General features: G+C 47.3%; 1 protein-coding gene across 2 annotated transcripts in view; it reads right to left on the reverse strand.

Moving 5' to 3' along the window:
• dclk1a (doublecortin-like kinase 1a) overlaps positions 1-18,457 on the reverse strand; it is a gene marked incomplete at its 5' end in the record, with an annotated part of 43,125 nt that overhangs the window by 1,401 nt on the left and 23,267 nt on the right. Inside the window, 10 exon segments of one of the 2 annotated variants that reach the window (XM_030361989.1) lie at positions 182-259; positions 853-933; positions 1,398-1,491; positions 1,983-2,060; positions 2,284-2,417; positions 3,762-3,908; positions 5,889-6,008; positions 7,056-7,228; positions 7,804-7,885; positions 15,805-15,899. In XM_030361989.1, the coding sequence (XP_030217849.1) occupies positions 182-259; positions 853-933; positions 1,398-1,491; positions 1,983-2,060; positions 2,284-2,417; positions 3,762-3,908; positions 5,889-6,008; positions 7,056-7,228; positions 7,804-7,885; positions 15,805-15,899 (1,082 nt within the window). 2 annotated transcript variants of the gene reach the window in all.

The raw sequence follows: 18,457 nt of genomic DNA on the forward strand, positions 1-18,457 counted from the left end.
ACAATGTAGAAACTAAGAACGAGATTCCGAATTTCAAATTTAAATGTTAATAAAAAAAATATTCAGGACCCAATCAAAAAAGTGACGAATAAATGATGGTGGATGTTATGGTCCTGACAACCATAAGCTGGTTGTCAGGTCACAGGGAGAGGACGGACACTCCGGCTGGGGTATGGCTGACCTGAGGGCCGGTGTTGAAGTGCTTCTTTATCTTCCCTGCTACAGACAGCTGGTGCTCGTTCTCACACAGGCCCTCGTCCTGCAAGGGAGAGGGAGAGGGGAGGAGAGTAGGAGAGGAGGAGAGGAGGAGGAGAGGAGGAGAGGAGGAGAGGAGGAGGAGGAGGAGAGAGGAGAGGAGGAGAGGAGGAGGAGAGGAGGAGGAGGAGAGAGGAGAGGAGGAGGAGGAGGAGAGAGGAGAGGAGGAGAGGAGGAGGAGAGGAGGAGAGAAGGAGGAAGAGAGGAGAGGAGGAAGAGAGGAGGAGGTGAGGAGGAGAGGAGGAGAGGACGAGGAGAGGAGGAGAGGAGGAGAAGAGGGGAAGGGAGTAGAGGGGAGGGAGGAGAGGAGTGGATGAAAGGAAAGGAGGTGGGGGAGAAAGAAGAGGAGAGGAGAGTAGGCACATGGAGAGGGATTAGACGGTGGTCATCCACAAGAAGATATGAGCTTAAACTTCTTCAAAGCTTATTTTTGTCAACCACTAGTCAGAATCCCTGCAGCAAGGAATTACAACTCGACTCTAGGCTTTCAGCAAAGATGGACACATTTCATTATATTCATCTCCTCCAAATACAAAACATATTGAACATCAAGGCCACACCCTGGCCTAGAGTATCACTGTCCCCTACGGTACTCACCGTCACCCAAGGGTGCTCCAGCACCTGTAGGGCTGTGTATCTCTGCTCCGACTCCACTTCCAGCATGGACCGGATCAGCTCCTGAAGAACCAGAAACAACCAGGGAGGAACCAGGAAGAACCATGAGTAACGCCAGAGAACCACGCAGGGCTTCTCCTCAGTGCCCAGCGGAAACACTCGGCTTTCAGCTGCCGTTTGGCCGTTAACATGTTTCACTCGCCAAATGCACAATAGTGCAGAGTAACCTTCCTTCCATGCATTCCAACAACTGAGTAAAGGTGAAATATTAAATTGAAAGATTGATTAAATAATTGCAATTCAACAAATAAACAAAATATGAATAATTAAATAAAAAACAGAACAAAGGACACAAATTCAATCGACTAGATCCATCCCTAATCAAAAGCTGTTACAAGCTCTGATGTCAGTGGAGATAAAATGAAATGAATTGAATTATACCGATTCCACTAAACATAACGCGTAGGAGCATTGGCAGAAGGCGATAGGTGGTATAGGCCTACTGTATATCAAGGGGGGGTCCTCACCTTGGCTGTATCCGAGACATGATCCCAGTATGGAAGAGGAAACTCCAGCTGTCCCATTAGAATCTGATCAAACAGAATCTCCTGGTCTTCAATACTTCTAAATGTCAAATATAAATACAAATGCCATTATATAACTACATAGATCACACATCGATTTAACCAATTTGTTTTTACCTATTGCGTGACCTAATTGAATTGCAGACATTGCATACATTGCATTCATGCAAAGTATGCGTCTCACAATAGCAGACATTACTTCTATGTATAAACAAATTCACTTTAAGCTGCATTGCGTAACATTTCAACCAGCTTGTAGTTTAAGATTACCCAGACATATCTGTTGTTAATGCTGGTCGATAGGGATATCAATAACTTTATCAATGAAGTCACATCCTATTTCTATGTTAAAGGATGTATTCTGCAAATCTCACGCACCCCAGCCTAGCTACGCTAGTTAGCACCACACAGCTGCACAGTCAGTTAAATGATCTCACGAACAGGGCAAGGCAGAACCGACGGTACAATGCAACAATAGAGTGTGTTGAGGATGCAGCCTAGTTAGGGATGAAGAACAGACTGACTCACCCCCTAAAGGGAGGGAACCCACACAGCAGAATGAACGTGATGACTCCGGCTGCCCAGATGTCCACCTTAAGGCCATAACTGCACAACAAAGAAGAGCATTCATTAGATCCAATAAACACAAACATGCTTTAAGAAACAGCATATTGTTGATCAGAGTTACGGCTGTAATATGCGTCTCTTTGACCTCATGTTCTCTGGAGACACTTAAGGAGTACAGTGAAAGACAAAGTCTGCTACATGCTAACATTTAATTGTGTGCAAGTGGGTGTCTAACAAAGGAACTGAGGAATGGGGAACCAACCCTGTTTCTGCGATGATTTCCGGTGCTACATAAGTGGGCGTCCCGCAGACGGTGTAAAGGGGTCCTTCCACCACCGTGGCCAGGCCAAAGTCCCCCAGCTTCAAGCTCTTACTGCCGTCTGCATGCTCATACACCTAAACGCAGACACACACACACACACACACACTGGTGAGCATGAGAGCAGCCTATTGCGTAAGGAATACCTATGCTGGCTCGCTCAGGGCTGTTGACCTGATGATGGTGCATGAATAAACATGACGCAGACCGCCATGTACGTTTCCCCATTCGACGTTACAGAAATAGCATGTGTCCGTGTGTGTGTGACTGTGTGCGTGTGTGTGGGTATGTCCAAAACAAAGGCCAAGCAGGTAGCTCACTTCTGCTCATCACCGTCATTGGTAGACCCTACACATGGAGGGGCAGCACTTAGAGTTAGTTATGTTTGCTTGCATCTACAAATATGAATATTCCTGAATAATATTTGTTATCCTTGTAGACATAAATACAATTCATAAATGTAAATTTAATCTACTGTGTGTTTAGTGTTTACTGTTATCTGAGAGTGTATCTATGAGTTTGTGTGTCTGTGTCTATATGTGTGTGTGATTGTTTGTGTGATTTTGTGTGTGCATCTGTGCGTGTGTGTGTGTGTGTGTGTGTGTGTGTGTGTGTGTGTGTGTGTGTGTGTGTGTGTGTGTGTGTGTGTGTGTGTGTGTGTGTGTGTGAGATGGTTTGTGTGATTGTGTGTGCATGTGTGTGTGTGAGTGTTTATGCAATCCTGGAGGTAATGTGTGTGTAATGTGTGTAAACAAACACAGCGGAAACGCCGCGGCTCATCAGCCAGGCGTGTGTGCGTGTGTGTGTGTGTGCGTGCGTGTGTGTGTTTATGTGTGTTTCAAACTGTACATCTAAGCCGACAAAGATGTAATGAATACAAGAGCGTTGATGTACAATGGCATAATGAACTGCTCTGCCCCACCCCTATCTCAGGACAGCGAGAGCAAAGACTCTTGGAGACAGACATCTTGTTTGTGGAGAAAGAATCCTAACGTCTAAAACGTATGAAGCACAACAAACCAGGAGATGCCAGTGATTCACAAAATGACTTTCTACTGGAGAGAGGTTTGAGGTGAAGATGTAAGGATGACTCAGATGCCCTCCTACTTCGCCCAGCGTGAGCCGGTGAAGTCATTCCACTCCTCTTTAAAGTGACAGCAGACGGGAAGGAGGGAGGGAGGGAGAGAGAGAGAGAGAGAGAGAGAGAGAGAGAGAGAGAGAGAGAGAGAGAGAGAGAGAGAGAGAGAGAGAGAGAGAGAGAGAGAGAGAGAGAGAGAGATGGATAGACAGATATATAAAGAGAAAAAAATAGATGATAGCGATATATGAGGGATGGCTAGACAGAGTTATTGAAACATTGAGCGCTGGATAGATATGATGAATGGCTATACGAGAGATGGACAGCTGGAGCGAGAGCTCACCAACAGGTTCTCTGGTTTGATGTCTCTGTGGACAATGTTCAGACTGTGCAGGTACTTGATGGCGTTGGCCAGGTTGTACAGCATGCCGCTGGCGTCTCTCTCCGTGTATCTGTTGGTGGACGTGATGGCGTCGAAAAGGTCGCCCCCCTGTGGACATATCGTGACAGGACAAGGGGTGCGTTAGAACGGCAGAGCAAGTCTGAACGCTGACAGAAACCTCTCTAACCTCGAAAAATAGCAAGAAGAAGAATATGGATGGGATGCAAAATACGATTCCTCAAAGTATACATTTACATGAGCTGTGATACCCCAGAAATAAAGCCTTGCTACTTTCTAATACACCCTCTCTTTCTGTCACTCTCTTTCTCTTCTCTTCCTCTTGTCACCTTTTGTCTCTTTGGTGTGTCACAAACAGACGTTCGTCACATGCTCTGCACCAGGCTCACACACATACACACACACACACACACACACACACACACACACACACACACACACACACACACACACACACACAAACACACACACACACGCTTACTCATTCAGATAATGAAGCTTTACAAATAACAGAAAGCTCGGCCACTTGTTGCTCACACGTTATAACTCTCTCTCTGTCTCTCTCTCTCTCCCCCCCTCTCGCCGTCTCTCTGAATTCGAGGTTGTTCTTTCCGTTGTGTTCTCGCCTACTCTCTATCTATGCTCTCTGTCTTTCATTCGATCGCATTCATTCATGCCTGCTCCCTGGTTTGCTTTATCAAATATACATGGACTCACACAGGACATCTTCTCTATTCCTTCCAGTTCATATCACTTTCCCCGGCTCCAGCATATATCTGTATCTCCCTCCATCACCTAAAGACACTATCTTGATTTGTCACACACACATTTCTTATTTAGATTCCGTAGTAGTACTCTACAGAGCGGGGCTGGCAGATGGATGGCTCTTCTCACTCGTGAATTATGCACAGGCAGGGATGCGAGGGAGGCACACACACACACTGCTTGGGCTGAGGGCTGATTGCCATCCCATAATATACGATGAGATTGGAAGTCATTGTGTGTTTGTGTCAAGTCTACGGCTGCCGATTCGCTCTGTCTGTCTGTCTGTGTCTCTTCCGCTCTCTCTCTCTCTCTCTCTCCCTCTCCCTCTCCCTCTCTCTCTCTCTCTCTCTCTCTCTCTCTCTCTCTCTCTCTCTCTCTCTCTCTCTCTCTCTCTCTCTCTCTCTCTCTCTCTCTCTCTCTCTCTCTCTCTCTCTCTCTCTCTGTCTCTCTCTCCCTGCCTCTCTCTCTCTCTCTCTCTCTCGCTCTGTCTGGAGATCCCCATCTACCGCGCCAGGCCCAGACAGATGGAGGTGCTAACACAAGAACGTCTATGTATTCTTTATAATCAGTGTCAATTTGTTTTATTTCACTGCCGTACTTCCGGCCTGTCAGTAAGTCTGTCTGGAAGTCTGTCCGTCTGTCTGTCGTTTGAGTCCCACTTTCTTTCATTCTGTTGACATTTCAAACCCCCTTTCTTCCTTCACTTGTTTTTCCAAACTTTCTTTCTTCTCGTTCACCCTTTCTGAGGAGCGTTCATGTCCTCCTCGGCGGTCGTAACAAACAGACAAACAGACACAAACGCATTCACACAGTGGCGGTTCTAGGGGTGGGGCCACTGCTGAAATCTGATTGGCCCCTGACTTGCCCCTGTTCCGTGAATCAATTGACGAGCTGAACTACCGGAGAACTCAACGATCACAGATGCAATTCCACACCCAAACTATTGGCGGCATTAATGAGTCAATGCAACTTAGCAGAAGAACCACAACCCGTCAACAACTCAGCGCAAGGCTGGTACGCCCCCCCCCCCCCCCCCCCCCTCCCCCCCTCACCAACTCAGCGCAAGGCCGAATGTAGCATGTGGCCCCTTAATGGCCCCTGTTCCAGAAAAATCCTAGAACCACCACTGCATACACACACACACATGCACACGCCCACAAACACAAACACAGACACCCAAAAAACACAAGCACACATAAAAACAGAAACACACACGCACACGCAAACGCACGCACACAAACACACACACACAGACAAACTAAAGCACATAATGACACAAACACACACAACCACACCTACACACACCTTGACCAGCTCCATGACCAGATAGAGCTCGCTGTACGTGTCCACCTCCTCGATCAGCAGCACGACGTTGGGGTGCTTCACCCGTCGCAGGATGGACACCTCGTTCTGGATCATGTGCTCCTGGGAACACAACACACGCGTGTAACTGGCGACGCAAAGCACATGTCAGTGGCACCATATCCACAGTGTTCAGGGGGGGGGGGGGTCAATAAGGTATGCCCTATTCGTTCTGAACCTCGGGTTAGTAGGAACCTTAAAAATTATGAAAAAGCGACATTAACTCTGCATTTAGCATATGTTTTTATCCAAAGCGACTTACATCGGTTAATACACATATTGACACACCGACGGCAGAGTCAACCATGCAAGGCGACAGCCAGCTCGTCAGGAAGCCGACCCACAAGGTTCAAACTAACACGAGGTTCAAAACGATAAAAGGAACATTTACATTTAGGGCATTTAACAGACGCTTTTGTCCAAAGCGACTTACAATAAGTACACATAAGTCGGTACAATAAGGATGTTCATAGAACCAAGTGCCAAGCACTAACAGCCGCTATAGCTTAACCCATTCCCCGTATTCAACATAGATAACTATGACAAGATGCTACACAACTAAGTGCTATAACTAAATACGACATAAAATAAGTGCGTACATAAAGTGACGTACAGCCTTTGTGATCAATTGATATACACTGCATACCAATTCATCCCCCTGGCACTGAGTCAGCCCCCTTCCATCTGGGCTCCTACCCTAATTAAGAACCACTCAAAGGTCAGCTCATGAATATGTACTCGCATGACGGGCACTACGTAGACGGAGCAGAGAGGTCCCGAGGGCTTGGTCACTGCTGGGTTTCTCTGCCGTTTCACAACCACTCGTTTAATTAACTCTGTGATGGGTTGAGTGCTGAATGGATGGATGACTGAATGGATGGATAGATGGAGGGAGGGTGAGCGAATGGATGGATGGGTGAGTGAGTGAATACATGAATAGATGGAGGGTGTGTGGATGGATGGATGGATTTTGTTGGGTGAATGGATGAATGGACAGGTGGACGGATGAATCATGTTTAGATGGATGGACGTCGGTTGGGTGCATGGGGGCAGATTAACCGAAGCATTAATTATAATAAACTCCTAACAACAGAATCGTTTAAGGCTCACCTTGCCCCTGCATTTGCTCTTGTTGATGATCTTCAGCGCGTATTCCCGCCCCGTCGTGTGCTCCACGCATTCCCGGACCACTGCAAAGTTCCCGTCTCCCAGCGTGCGGCCCACCTTGTAGCGCTCCGATATGTAGGCTGGAACAGCTGGAATCTCAAGGACCGGGGCCTCAGCTGTGATGGGGAGGCGGGGGTGGGGGACGACGACACTTTGAGGGTGGAGGCAGTGGAGAGGAGAAACCAGGCCAGGCTGGGGAGCAGAAGCTCTGATGCCGATGTGTGTCACGGTCCATAAAGGTGGAGCTCGCTAAGCGCTGGAACATCGCAGCAGCGCTCCTCACACATGTAGCCCAATCTGAATGTGATCGGCTCAGATGTCCTCAGATAAGGTTCTGTCAATGTTATTAATACACAGATACCCTCGGGGACTCGTATTGCAAAGAGTTTTAACCACAGGGGTCCGACTGGGGCTGCCTGGGAATTCAAAGCACCGCCCAACGTGATATCTGCGTCTTCGTTAATTTGTCGATGTTGTGAGTGTCGTGGTTTAACAGTGTGCGAGGATATCTAACTATTTAAAAAGTGAAGTGAGTTCAAAACCACTACCTCACCGATGTTCCACACACGCCGTGGATGTTTTATGGATCATCGATGTTTTAGATGAATCTCCTAACTCAGAGTCCGACCCAGGGTGTGTTTTCTACCTCACGCGGAGGGAGAGATGGAGACGGTTCTGGTCGGGATCTTACCTTCAGGGGGAGACCCCCCACAGTCCTCCATCGAGTGACACGCCTGGACGGACGAAACAGAGTCGGAGGAACCCTGGGAGTCCTGACGGAGACAGAGGGGGAGGGGGGGGGGGGGGGGGGGGGAACCACGGACAGCCATGAATTGGATTCAATCAAACTGAAAACCTTCTCTGTTGGAATTGTGTCGTGGTGTGTAGGTGTGTGTCCGCTCCCCTCGAGTCGTGTTGGATTGTGTGTGTGTGTGTGTGTGTGTGTGTGTGTGTGTGTGTGTGTGTGTGTGTGTGTGTGTGTGTGTGTGTGTGTGTGTGTGTGTGTGTGTGTGTGTGTGTGTGTGTGTGTGTGTGTGTGTGTGTACAGCGACCTAAAAACGAAGCCTGGTGTTAACCTGACACTTCGTCCACAGACTGGATCAAATCGCTCCTAAGACCCTGATGTCTGGTTGTCATGGAAGCCCGGTGGGTAGAGAGGCGCTGATGAGGATAAACTTGTTACACACACACACACTACCATGCACACACATACATACACACACACACACACACACACACACACACACATACACACACACATACACAGGTGCACGCACACACGTGCACACACACACGCACGCGCATGCACACCACATACACATATATATATATACGCACACACATACACACACACACACTCACACTCACACTCAAACTCACACCCGGCGTCGCTCCAATGACCTCTTTTCACTTCCAACTTGAGGGAGCACGACAATGTGAAATTGGCTTTATTCATTCCAAGATTTCAGCAGCGCTGGCCGACTGCTTGGGGTGAAAGTTAATCATAATCTCTCCGTGGTGGGCACAGTGCTGTTGGCGAAGGCTCCGTGACAGAATGTTACCATATTAAATATAATCCAAAGGTCTTAAGTTTAGGTCTATGTTAGCATGCACGTTATACACATGGTTGACGATATGTTTTGATGAGATGGTTTGAAGGAGGAGGGCTTATCTGATCAATTTGAGAGCAGTGGTAATATTTGTACCTACTGTTTTGCAGTTATTTCATGTCACATTTATTTTCTCTGGAATGGGTTAAATGGGTTTTTTGCTCAACATATTCACTACAAAGGGATGGCAGTAGCCTGCAACTCTTATTGTACTCCAAGCTGGGTCGTTTTTGAAAAACAAATGATTATTCTGAGTTTTGAATCGGCCAATTTTTAACGCTCGTAAACCGACCGATAATCTGGATGGGGATAAACTGACTCTACACACGTTATTGGCTTCAAAACAAACCTTCTGCTAAATCTTATACTGCCATTCTTTGTTTTTTCCCTTCCTCGACTTTTTTTTTTTTTTTTTAATCAATGTCAGTAATGAGCGAGGCCAGCATCTCTATACTACCATGAAACAATGGGAACTGTTTTATTCGTGTTATTTCTGGTGTGTCTGAAGCTCATCAGTCAGCACCACTCAGCAGCTCTTATAAACTCACCTGAAAAAACAATTCAGGGAAGCGGACGCTCTTCATGTTTTATGTAACGTTTCCGTATCAACCGGACATACTTGGATCACAAATAACAACACAATATTTTGGTTTTACGGTTACGTCGCAGCCCTACACTCCCCCCGTGTGTCCATTTGGCCGCGGTATTAAATCCGTGCACTGACTCATGTTTACCTCTCCTCACCTCTGAAGCCCCGCTCGCTTCTCATTTCCATCCCTCGGTCTCCCTCTTTCTTCCTGCCATCAAGGGAAACAAAATACTGTTGCTATAGAAACTGCCAGGGAAGAGCGCAACCACAGACACTTCCAGTGGAAAGAAAGAGGCCCATACATGGTAATTTCCTGTCTGTTGCCGCTAGGTCAGGTTCTATCATGGGTTCTACAGAACGTTGCGTTCCGAAAATGTTTTGTTCGGTGTGTTTGTCGCTCCGCCTAGGACGAGACATTAGGTAAATCAGAACGAAAACAAACGGAGAAGATCGACCATGAGCCGCTCCAACTGTGTGTGAGTGTGTGGTGGAGGATGTTTAAGTTTGTATTTGACACCACACAACATATTCCTAGAAGTGGCGTTGCTTCAGGTGGGATGCTGGTTTAAAACCCTCCCCTGAAATATGGAAGTAAACACAAAATTAATGTTTTAAATGACTTCCAGTGTTGAGAGTATTGAGATTCGGGAAGAACATTTTCGTTTTGTACATGTTAATCGAAATGGGCCTTAGGTTATTAAATTGAAAAATACATTTTAAGGATTTGCATTTGCAACATATGTCAACTAAAAAACTGACATAGCGCACATCAGTAAAGCAAAGGAAAAGGAATATAGCTTCATATTCCAAATCCGTCCCAATTTATTCCTCTGAAAACTTATCAACACTCCCTCCACAGCCATAATCAATACATCTGTATGCCATGGCTGCCCTTAACTGTCCCTGACCGAAAGCTTCAAAAGGGAAAATGCATTTTGAAATTGCAATCGATCCCAGCAAAGTGTTTTAACCTTTAGTCCTCAACATAGGCCATTGAAAACTGCAATGGCAGTGTTTACTTGTGTTTAACATGTGCTGTGTAAACTGTAGAGTATCGAATGGCCAGCATATGTTTCTCTGCCTATTCATTGCCCTTAAAAACAATCATTCTCATTTCATGTGTCAAAGAAATAACCTGGCATTTCTGGTCTGATCTTCTTATCGCCATGCAGGCTCCTGCCTGACATTTGTGTGTGCGCCAGTGGGTTGATTCTGCTTGTTCTCTGATTTCCTGCTCCTCTCATGATGAGATAAGGCGATGGCTCCTCTGTTATTGTGCTGTCTAGACGGATGACATTCTCTCCCTCCCTCCCTCTCTCTCTCTCCCTCTTCATTGTATTTCATATCTCGTCGTCAGTGTTTGGTTTTAATACTCCCTTTTAGCATAGCGGCCACTTTTTGTTGGGTAGAACGATTTCATCTGGCGCCGGGCGCACGGTGGTTTAATAAAGTCTTAAATAAACACATTTGTTATTATTTAATACTCGTTATCCCCCGGCCCCCTCCCCCCTCCCTCTCTGCCGACGACCCGCGGATATGGGGATGACATTCTAATCACAGGGGAAATTGAATTGTGGCGGAATAACAGAAATCTGATTAAATGCTACCGGAGGAAAATGCTGCTACTGAAAATAATTCGGGGATAGAATAACAAAAACATTGAGTGTTCTGCTGGGGATTGTGTGGTCTGCGTTTTTAAATGAATGATAAATACTCATACTACTTTATGAGATTCCAATAAAATATGTGAGGATGTCAGGTTGGAGTCAAAGATAATTGTGCATTTAGCAATATTGCGTGTGCGTGTGTATACACACACACGAACACGCACACACGCACGCACGCACACGCACACACACACACACACACACACAAATTAATGAAGACAAAAATAAAACACAAAGGTGGGCACAATCTAAAATGACGATGAATTTAATGAGGACACAATCAGATGCTGGGTGATGACATGAATCAAATAAATACAAACAAAAAACAAACGCACCCTAAGAGCCGGCAGCAGCACAGTGGGAACCAGTGGCATTCTGTGGCTTCTACTGGGATCAAGTCTAGTCCCAGCGCCACCTCATTGTTTACAATGGGCAGCCAAATGGTGAGTTTCAATTCTGTCAAATTGATTATTGGAAGAGACAGTATTGATCTGCCGGAGAATCTCTCCCTTGGAATGCCCACTGAGTCCCAGTATGCTCCTTCGGTCTTATCAGCTGGTGTTTCCAAAGCAGGACAAAAGATAAACGGAGAGCTTCTAATGGCATAAACACAAAGCATACAATCTGAAGTATACAGCCAAATACAAGCTTTAATCACAAACACACATCAAAGAATGGAAACTGTTTTCCCCCTCAGGACTCACGTCGTTTTCTTTAACTTTTTTTACACACATCGACACATGCTCACACTGGAACTGAACACAACTGAAAACCTTTGAAATATGAAAACATATTGAGGGTGGGGGGGGGGAGGGGGCATCAATTCAATGTTATGGAAATAAATTGACCAATGACAGACACGAGGAGGGGTTGGTGTAAATCTTTCATACACACACACACACACGCACACAACAAATACAATACAATAACCTAACTGTAAATTAGAAAGGGAGTTTGAAAGACATGCAGCTAGGTGTTACTTTCATATCTGCCATTGAACAGATCCTGCACATCCTTGCACAGTTTTCCTTTCAAGCAGTGAATGTGACAAAGTATCGAGCGAATCTGTGAAAAGGTGACCCAGCCATCTCAAACCTTACATCTCGCTCCTAGAACTCTAACCATTGCCTCAGAGCCAGGGGGGGGGGTTCCTGAAGCGTCTTCAGGCAGCAAGGTCTAAGCTCATACCGAAGTGTGCAGGGAACGCATTTACATACAATGAAGTGCTTCTATACTGCATCGTCCCTGCCACGCTAACATGTGCGGGGATGACTGATTCATGTCTCGGTAGATGGGGGAGGGAGCTATAGAATCCTAGTGTGTTGGAGGGAGGGAGGGAGGGAGGGGGAGAGAGAGAGAGAGAGAGAGAGAGAGAGAGAGAGAGAGAGAGAGAGAGAGAGAGAGAGAGAGAGAGAGAGAGAGAGAGAGAGAGAGAGAGAGAGAGAGAGAGAGAGAGAGAGAGAGAGAGAGAGAGAGAGAGAGAGAGAGAGATGCCCGCCACAGGGAGTGATGAATGGAAACTATAGATAAAGAAATATTGCCAAGCACGCGTCGGAGAGGAGGGGTTATGTTCGGGAGGACGACGTGCGCGGCATGCATAGAGCTTTGATTTATGTGGCCGATAAATCGTGGAAATGGGTCAGTCTGGTGAGTCGCCAAACGTATGGAGAAATCTAGGGTGTCTCTCGGTTGGGGCGCTACCAATTGAAAATGATTCCTTCCCGTGTAGGGTAATTGTGAATGCATGCGTTGTGTGAAAGCATCCATGCACGCGGTGTGTGTGTGTGTGTGTGTGTGTGTGTGTGTGTGTGTGTGTGTGTGTGTGTGTGTGTGTGTGTGTGTGTGTGTGTGTGTGTGTGTGTGTGTGTGTGTGTGTGTGTGTGTGTGTGTGTGTGCGCGTGCGTGCTACGGAGCAAGCACTTGAGACCGGACAGTGGTTCGAAAGCCTGGCTTGGTACAGCTCAAGGCCATGTCTATGCTCCATTCCGGGACCGCGGCTTCGAATGGTGAATCTGTGAACGGTGAATGTGTCCGGAAAATAAACTTTAATTTAGAAAGCTTCAAATTGTCGCTTTGCCGCGTCTGCAGTCGTGAATCCTTACGGTTTTGTTGACCTATGACCTACGACCCAGATGTCCCCATAACCCAGATGTCCGCACAACGATGGATCAAAGGGAAAGAGGGCTTTTTCAATCACTTGACGGTTAAAGGCAAAGACTTTAAGAGTAGGATTCAATGTGTGTATGCCTGGCGTCCGTGCGGGTCTGGGCATGCACGCGTTCGTGTGCCTCTACTTGTGCACGTGTGTGTGTGTATGTGTGTTCAGAGAACGGCAGGAGACAGATGTCAAACTGCTTTGCTACCAGCGAGCTCCGGCTGCACTTTTGAAAAGAAGATTAGGATTAAAAAACGTCCAAAAATGTGCTGAACTTCTCGCTGTGGGGCTTAACGGCGCTCATTCGCGATGGGGACTGGCGCTGCCTCCAAGGTTACTGGAGGGAAATGAGAGACGCGTGGTGGGGGTTTGGGGGGGGGGGGGGGGGGGGGGGTATGGAGGGAGGGAGGGAAGGGAAAGTGTGCCAAGTGGGAAGGGAGGCTGAGCGTGGGGTGTGGAAGTGAGACGGCCGAGTTGCAGAAGGGGTGTGGGAGAGAAGAGATAATGGCTGCTGGGCATGCAGGGCGGGCTTCGGCTAAATCCCTCTATTTGTGCGCTATAAAACGTCCGAATTAAACTTTAGAACTAACATCCGGCACACCTCAAAAAAAAGGCCATGATTGTTGAATGCCATCGGTTGAGGGGGGGAGGCTGTTAGGGGAGGGCAGGCTTGTGTTGACGACAGTAGAGGATGCGATGGTGACAGGAAGTGAATTCTCGCATTATCCGCCCGCCGCCTGAATACTAAAAAGCAAGCACTGCGGCCTCGCATTAGCGGCCCGCCGGGTCTTTGGTGTACGTCGGGCTTGCTCTGTGTGTATTGGACGCATCACCATGGAAATGGTGTTGACTGCTCCATGATGAGTAAATAATTGTAATCAGGTGGATTCATTTTTCATTCGAGGGATGGAAAAGGGGCTTGAGAGAGAGAAAGAGAGCGGGAAGAGGGAGAACGAGGGGGGGGGGGGGGGGGGGAGGAGGTGGGGGTGGGATGGTGGAAGGGGGTTGTGGACAGTTTGTGTGCGCCTGCCCACTTGCTGTTCCACTTCCAGACAGCGAGCGATCCGGTGTGACCCATTTCCATGGCACAGGGTTCTAGGGCCTTTTGGGGCATCTCTCTCGCTCCATCTCTCTTTTTCTCTTTCTATCACATTAGCGCTCTCTCTCTCTCTCTCTCTCTCTCTCTCTCTGTATCACACACACACACACACACACACACACACACACACACACACACACACACACACACACACACACACACACACACACACACACACACACACACACACACACACACACACACACACACACACACATTCGATCTCCTCAATCCATCAGGGACCCCATTAAGGCCGTTCAGTGCGTTTCCCTCCCTGACCCATGGATCACATACAGGCTCATCGATGTTTGGCCCCCTAGGCCCTGGAGCCAAACACTCTGCCTTCCATCAAGGCTGCCGTCACACAATAAATTAAGTAAATAAGCTACGAAGGGGAACACATCCACGTATGTTCATGAGGACATGAAACGCGGTCGGCTTAGCTCAGGAGGTAGAGCCGCGTTGACTTGCAACCGGAAGGTCGCCGGTTCGATCCCCGGCTCCTCTCCTGGGGGGCTCGAGGTGTCCCTGAGCGAGACCCCCAACCCTAACTGCTCCCGACGAGCGGGCTGTCGCCTTGCTAGTCGACTCTGCCATGAATGTGTGAATGTGTGTGTGAACTGAAGTCGCTTTGGATGAAGCGCCTGCTAAACACCCTGAATGTAAATGCATTCCTACGGTGGACATGAAGTATGAGGCTGACGTACGTGTGCGTCGTGTGTCCTGTCGTTCTGAGGGACAACCTTCCTAGAAAGAGACCAGTCGAATGTTTGCAGTGTAGTGACTTATTCTCTGTGGCAGAGTTTCCCTGCGTTCTTATAACATTTCTATGGGATCAGGTTTACATTTGAAAGCAGTGCCACTTGTATACATGCAAGTGTAGTCTCTCTCTCTCTCTTACACACACACACACACGCACGCACGCACGCACGCACGCACGCACGCACACACACAATCTCTCGCTATATCTTACAGTTCATACCAACTCAATAATTGATCACATTTATCATGATAATAATCACAGAACACATGTATCATTTGTCATTATTCCCTCTGAATTGCACGGTCATTTCCCCTCTCAGAATGGAAGGCGGAATCACCTCCAGAACACAACATCTAACATACAATCGGTCGGCATCAAAGAGATTGGATCATTCGACTTTTTCTACTCTACTCCACAACAAAAAAAATCAAATAAAACATATTGTTTGGGGGTAGTGTATCTCAATCTATATATAGCCAATCACAGTGATGTTGGGGTCAGGGGACAGAGGTCAGGGGTCATGGCCCCGATGAAACACTAAAGATGGTGGACCGTAGTTCTCTCCGTATTCTAGCGGACTCTAAGATGAGCTTGGCCTGCACTCACTCAGAGCCATGTCCTTCTCCTGAGGACAGAGAAGGGTTACACGTAAGGTGTGAAGGCTGTGATTGTGTGTGCGTGTGTGTGTGTGTGTGTGTGTGTGTGTGTGTGTGTGTGTGTGTGTGTGTGTGTGTGTGTGTGTGTGTGTGTGTGTGTGTGTGTGTGTGTGTGTGTGTGTGTGTGTGTGTGTGTGTGTGTTGTACACTTACCCTCCTCCTGTTCAGGCTACCTGGGCTGGTGGGGGCGGGGGAGGGGGAGTTCCTGGAAAGGGGAGTCGACAGCTGACTGGCCGGAGTCCCATTCACTAGAGAGAGAAAGAGAGACGGAGAGAGAGAGACATGGAGAGAGTGAGAGGGCGAGGCAGAGAGAGAGAGACGGAGAGAGAGAAAGAGAAAGAGAGAGAGAAAGAGACAGACGGAGAGAAAAAGCGAGAGAGAGCGAGAGATAGAGACAGAAAGAGTGAGCGAGAGAGAGCGAAAGGGAGAGAGAGAGAAAACAGCGAGCCAGAGAGAGAGAGAACAACAGTCTGTTACAGTTCATCCAGATACACCTCATCTCCCCTCGTGAGACGATCAGAGGGTCTGCCGTACGACGGGCTGCCGACGTTATCACGTCGTACTCCATTACAAACGCAGACAGACGACGCATGAGAGAACCGCTCTGGGACAGCAGTCCTTCCATTAAAACATGACCAGTATTCATTTCTTAAATAAGAGCTCGAACACGAAGCAACATTAGCCATAGTTGAGTGTATAACCAATGACTCAAGTGAACTTAGGACATGGAAGGCTGTGAAGAGTTTTCAGGCCATTGGTTGGGCCCTCACCCTAAATCTAACCCGGTCCACACCTAACCCAGTCCAAACCTAACCCTGTCCAGACCTAACGCTGGTCTAAACTTAACCTAGGCCGGTCCAAACCTAACCTAGGTCTAAATCTTACCCGGTTCAAACCCAATCCTGCTCCAAACCAAACCTAAGCCGGTCCAAACCTAACCCAGGTCTAAACCTTACCCGGTCCAAACCAAATCCTGGTCCAAAGCAAACGTACCCCCTGGTCTAAACTTTACCTGGTCCAAACCTTTGCTTCACGCTGGCTGAAATGCGCTGATTGAACGACCGCTGACCGAAAACAAACGCCCACTTCAGTTGAAGCAAACGTTGATTTGGCAATCAAAGTACTGCGTGTGCTCCGGTGTATCTATGGAGGTCTCGGTGAAGATGCCCCCAGGGGCCAATGGCCGGGCAGTACCGGACCCCGACGTAAAGCCGGTTGAGACTGGCCGGTCTAGACAACACAACAGGTGAACATTTTTATTGATCGGGGAGAGTTGAGTGATGCTGAGTTTCTATGAAAAGCCAGACGATCAATGAGTGACAAATGGCTTCTGCGATGAGGACTGAAGTGCGCTCAACCAAGGCGGACAAAAGTCACTTTGTGAGGTACGAATCCCGGAGCCACAGTGGGGACCATACAAGAAATAATTGGCTATAATCAAAACAAATACTGAGAGAGAGAGAGAGAGAGAGAGAGAGAGAGAGAGAGAGAGAGAGAGAGAGAGAGAGAGAGAGAGAGAGAGAGAGAGAGAGAGAGAGAGAGAGAGAGAGAGAGAGAGAGAGAGAGACGAAAAGAGAGACGAAAAGAGAGAGAGAGAGACGAAAACAGAGAAAGAGAGAGATATGACAGAGAATATCCAAAGGGATGGATTTAACATTACGGTCTGCGAAGTGAGGGAGAGAAAGATGACATAACCTTTCACACAAATAGAACCAGAACCAGAACCGGTTTGTCCCTGAATCCTTCTCATTACAGAGGACCTCACATGTTCTGTAGGCCCCTGTGTCTGTCTGTTTAGTGTCATAAGAGGCTCCTATATCAAACCCCATTCAAGGAACTAGACCAGACACAGTGTGGGAGGTTAAGGTCAGGGTATTCTTAATTTTCCCTTTGAATCTGTGACTGATTTGAGAATGAGGATTAACTGGTAATTTCGTAGGAAATAGGCGTTATAAAAATAGGCAATAATGTTTCTTGCTATATCCTCAATGCGCCCCTTGTATCGGTATCGGCTGTCCAAAGGAGATAGCTCCAAATGTACTTCATGACTTCAATGTTAACGGTCTACTACACTGGTCTGAATTACCTCCACCTCCAACATTCTCACCGCACCAAAACACACCGAAGCTGCTCTCGATGCATCATCAACATCCTCTCAGAACAAAGATAGATAAATCGATCCTCCTCTCTCTGCTGTGTGTCAGAGACTGTGAGAGCATTAGCATATTCATATTGTATCCGCTACATCCAACTACATATAGCCCTCCACATCATCATCTCATGACTCGTTCTACAATACTGTGTGTGCACTATCACCATGGCGAGATATGAATCATCCATATGCCCACAACCCGAAAATAACAGTTATCTCCTAAAAGCAGCTGCCCTAGTCTTTTGAGTTATTATGTTGACCTTGATATTATAAAGAATCGCGGTCTCTCTCAGTGTGTGTGTGTGTGTGTGTGTGTGTGTGTGTGTGTGTGTGTGTGTGTGTGTGTGTGTGTGTGTGTGTGTGTGTTTCGAGATAACCGACCAGGTAATCCCTTTATCAGCCTACACTCCAAAGGGGAAACAGTCCAATCGTTTTGATTCAACTTTCCTAACGATGACAGCACAAACCAGAATAATAATGTTTCTGAAATGTCAGAAAAACGATTCTAACAAAACCTGCCACTAACGTCATCAATCCCTTCATATATCAAATAATCCGAAAATCCGATTCCTGAGCGATCAGATATGTGCATCGTTCGCGGAACCCGTTCATTGATGAATGGACTCATCGTTACTCATCGCCCGCTTACACTCC

This window comes from Gadus morhua, chromosome 7 (assembly GCF_902167405.1).
Source record: "Gadus morhua chromosome 7, gadMor3.0, whole genome shotgun sequence".
Classification (NCBI taxonomy): Eukaryota; Metazoa; Chordata; class Actinopteri; order Gadiformes; family Gadidae; genus Gadus; species Gadus morhua.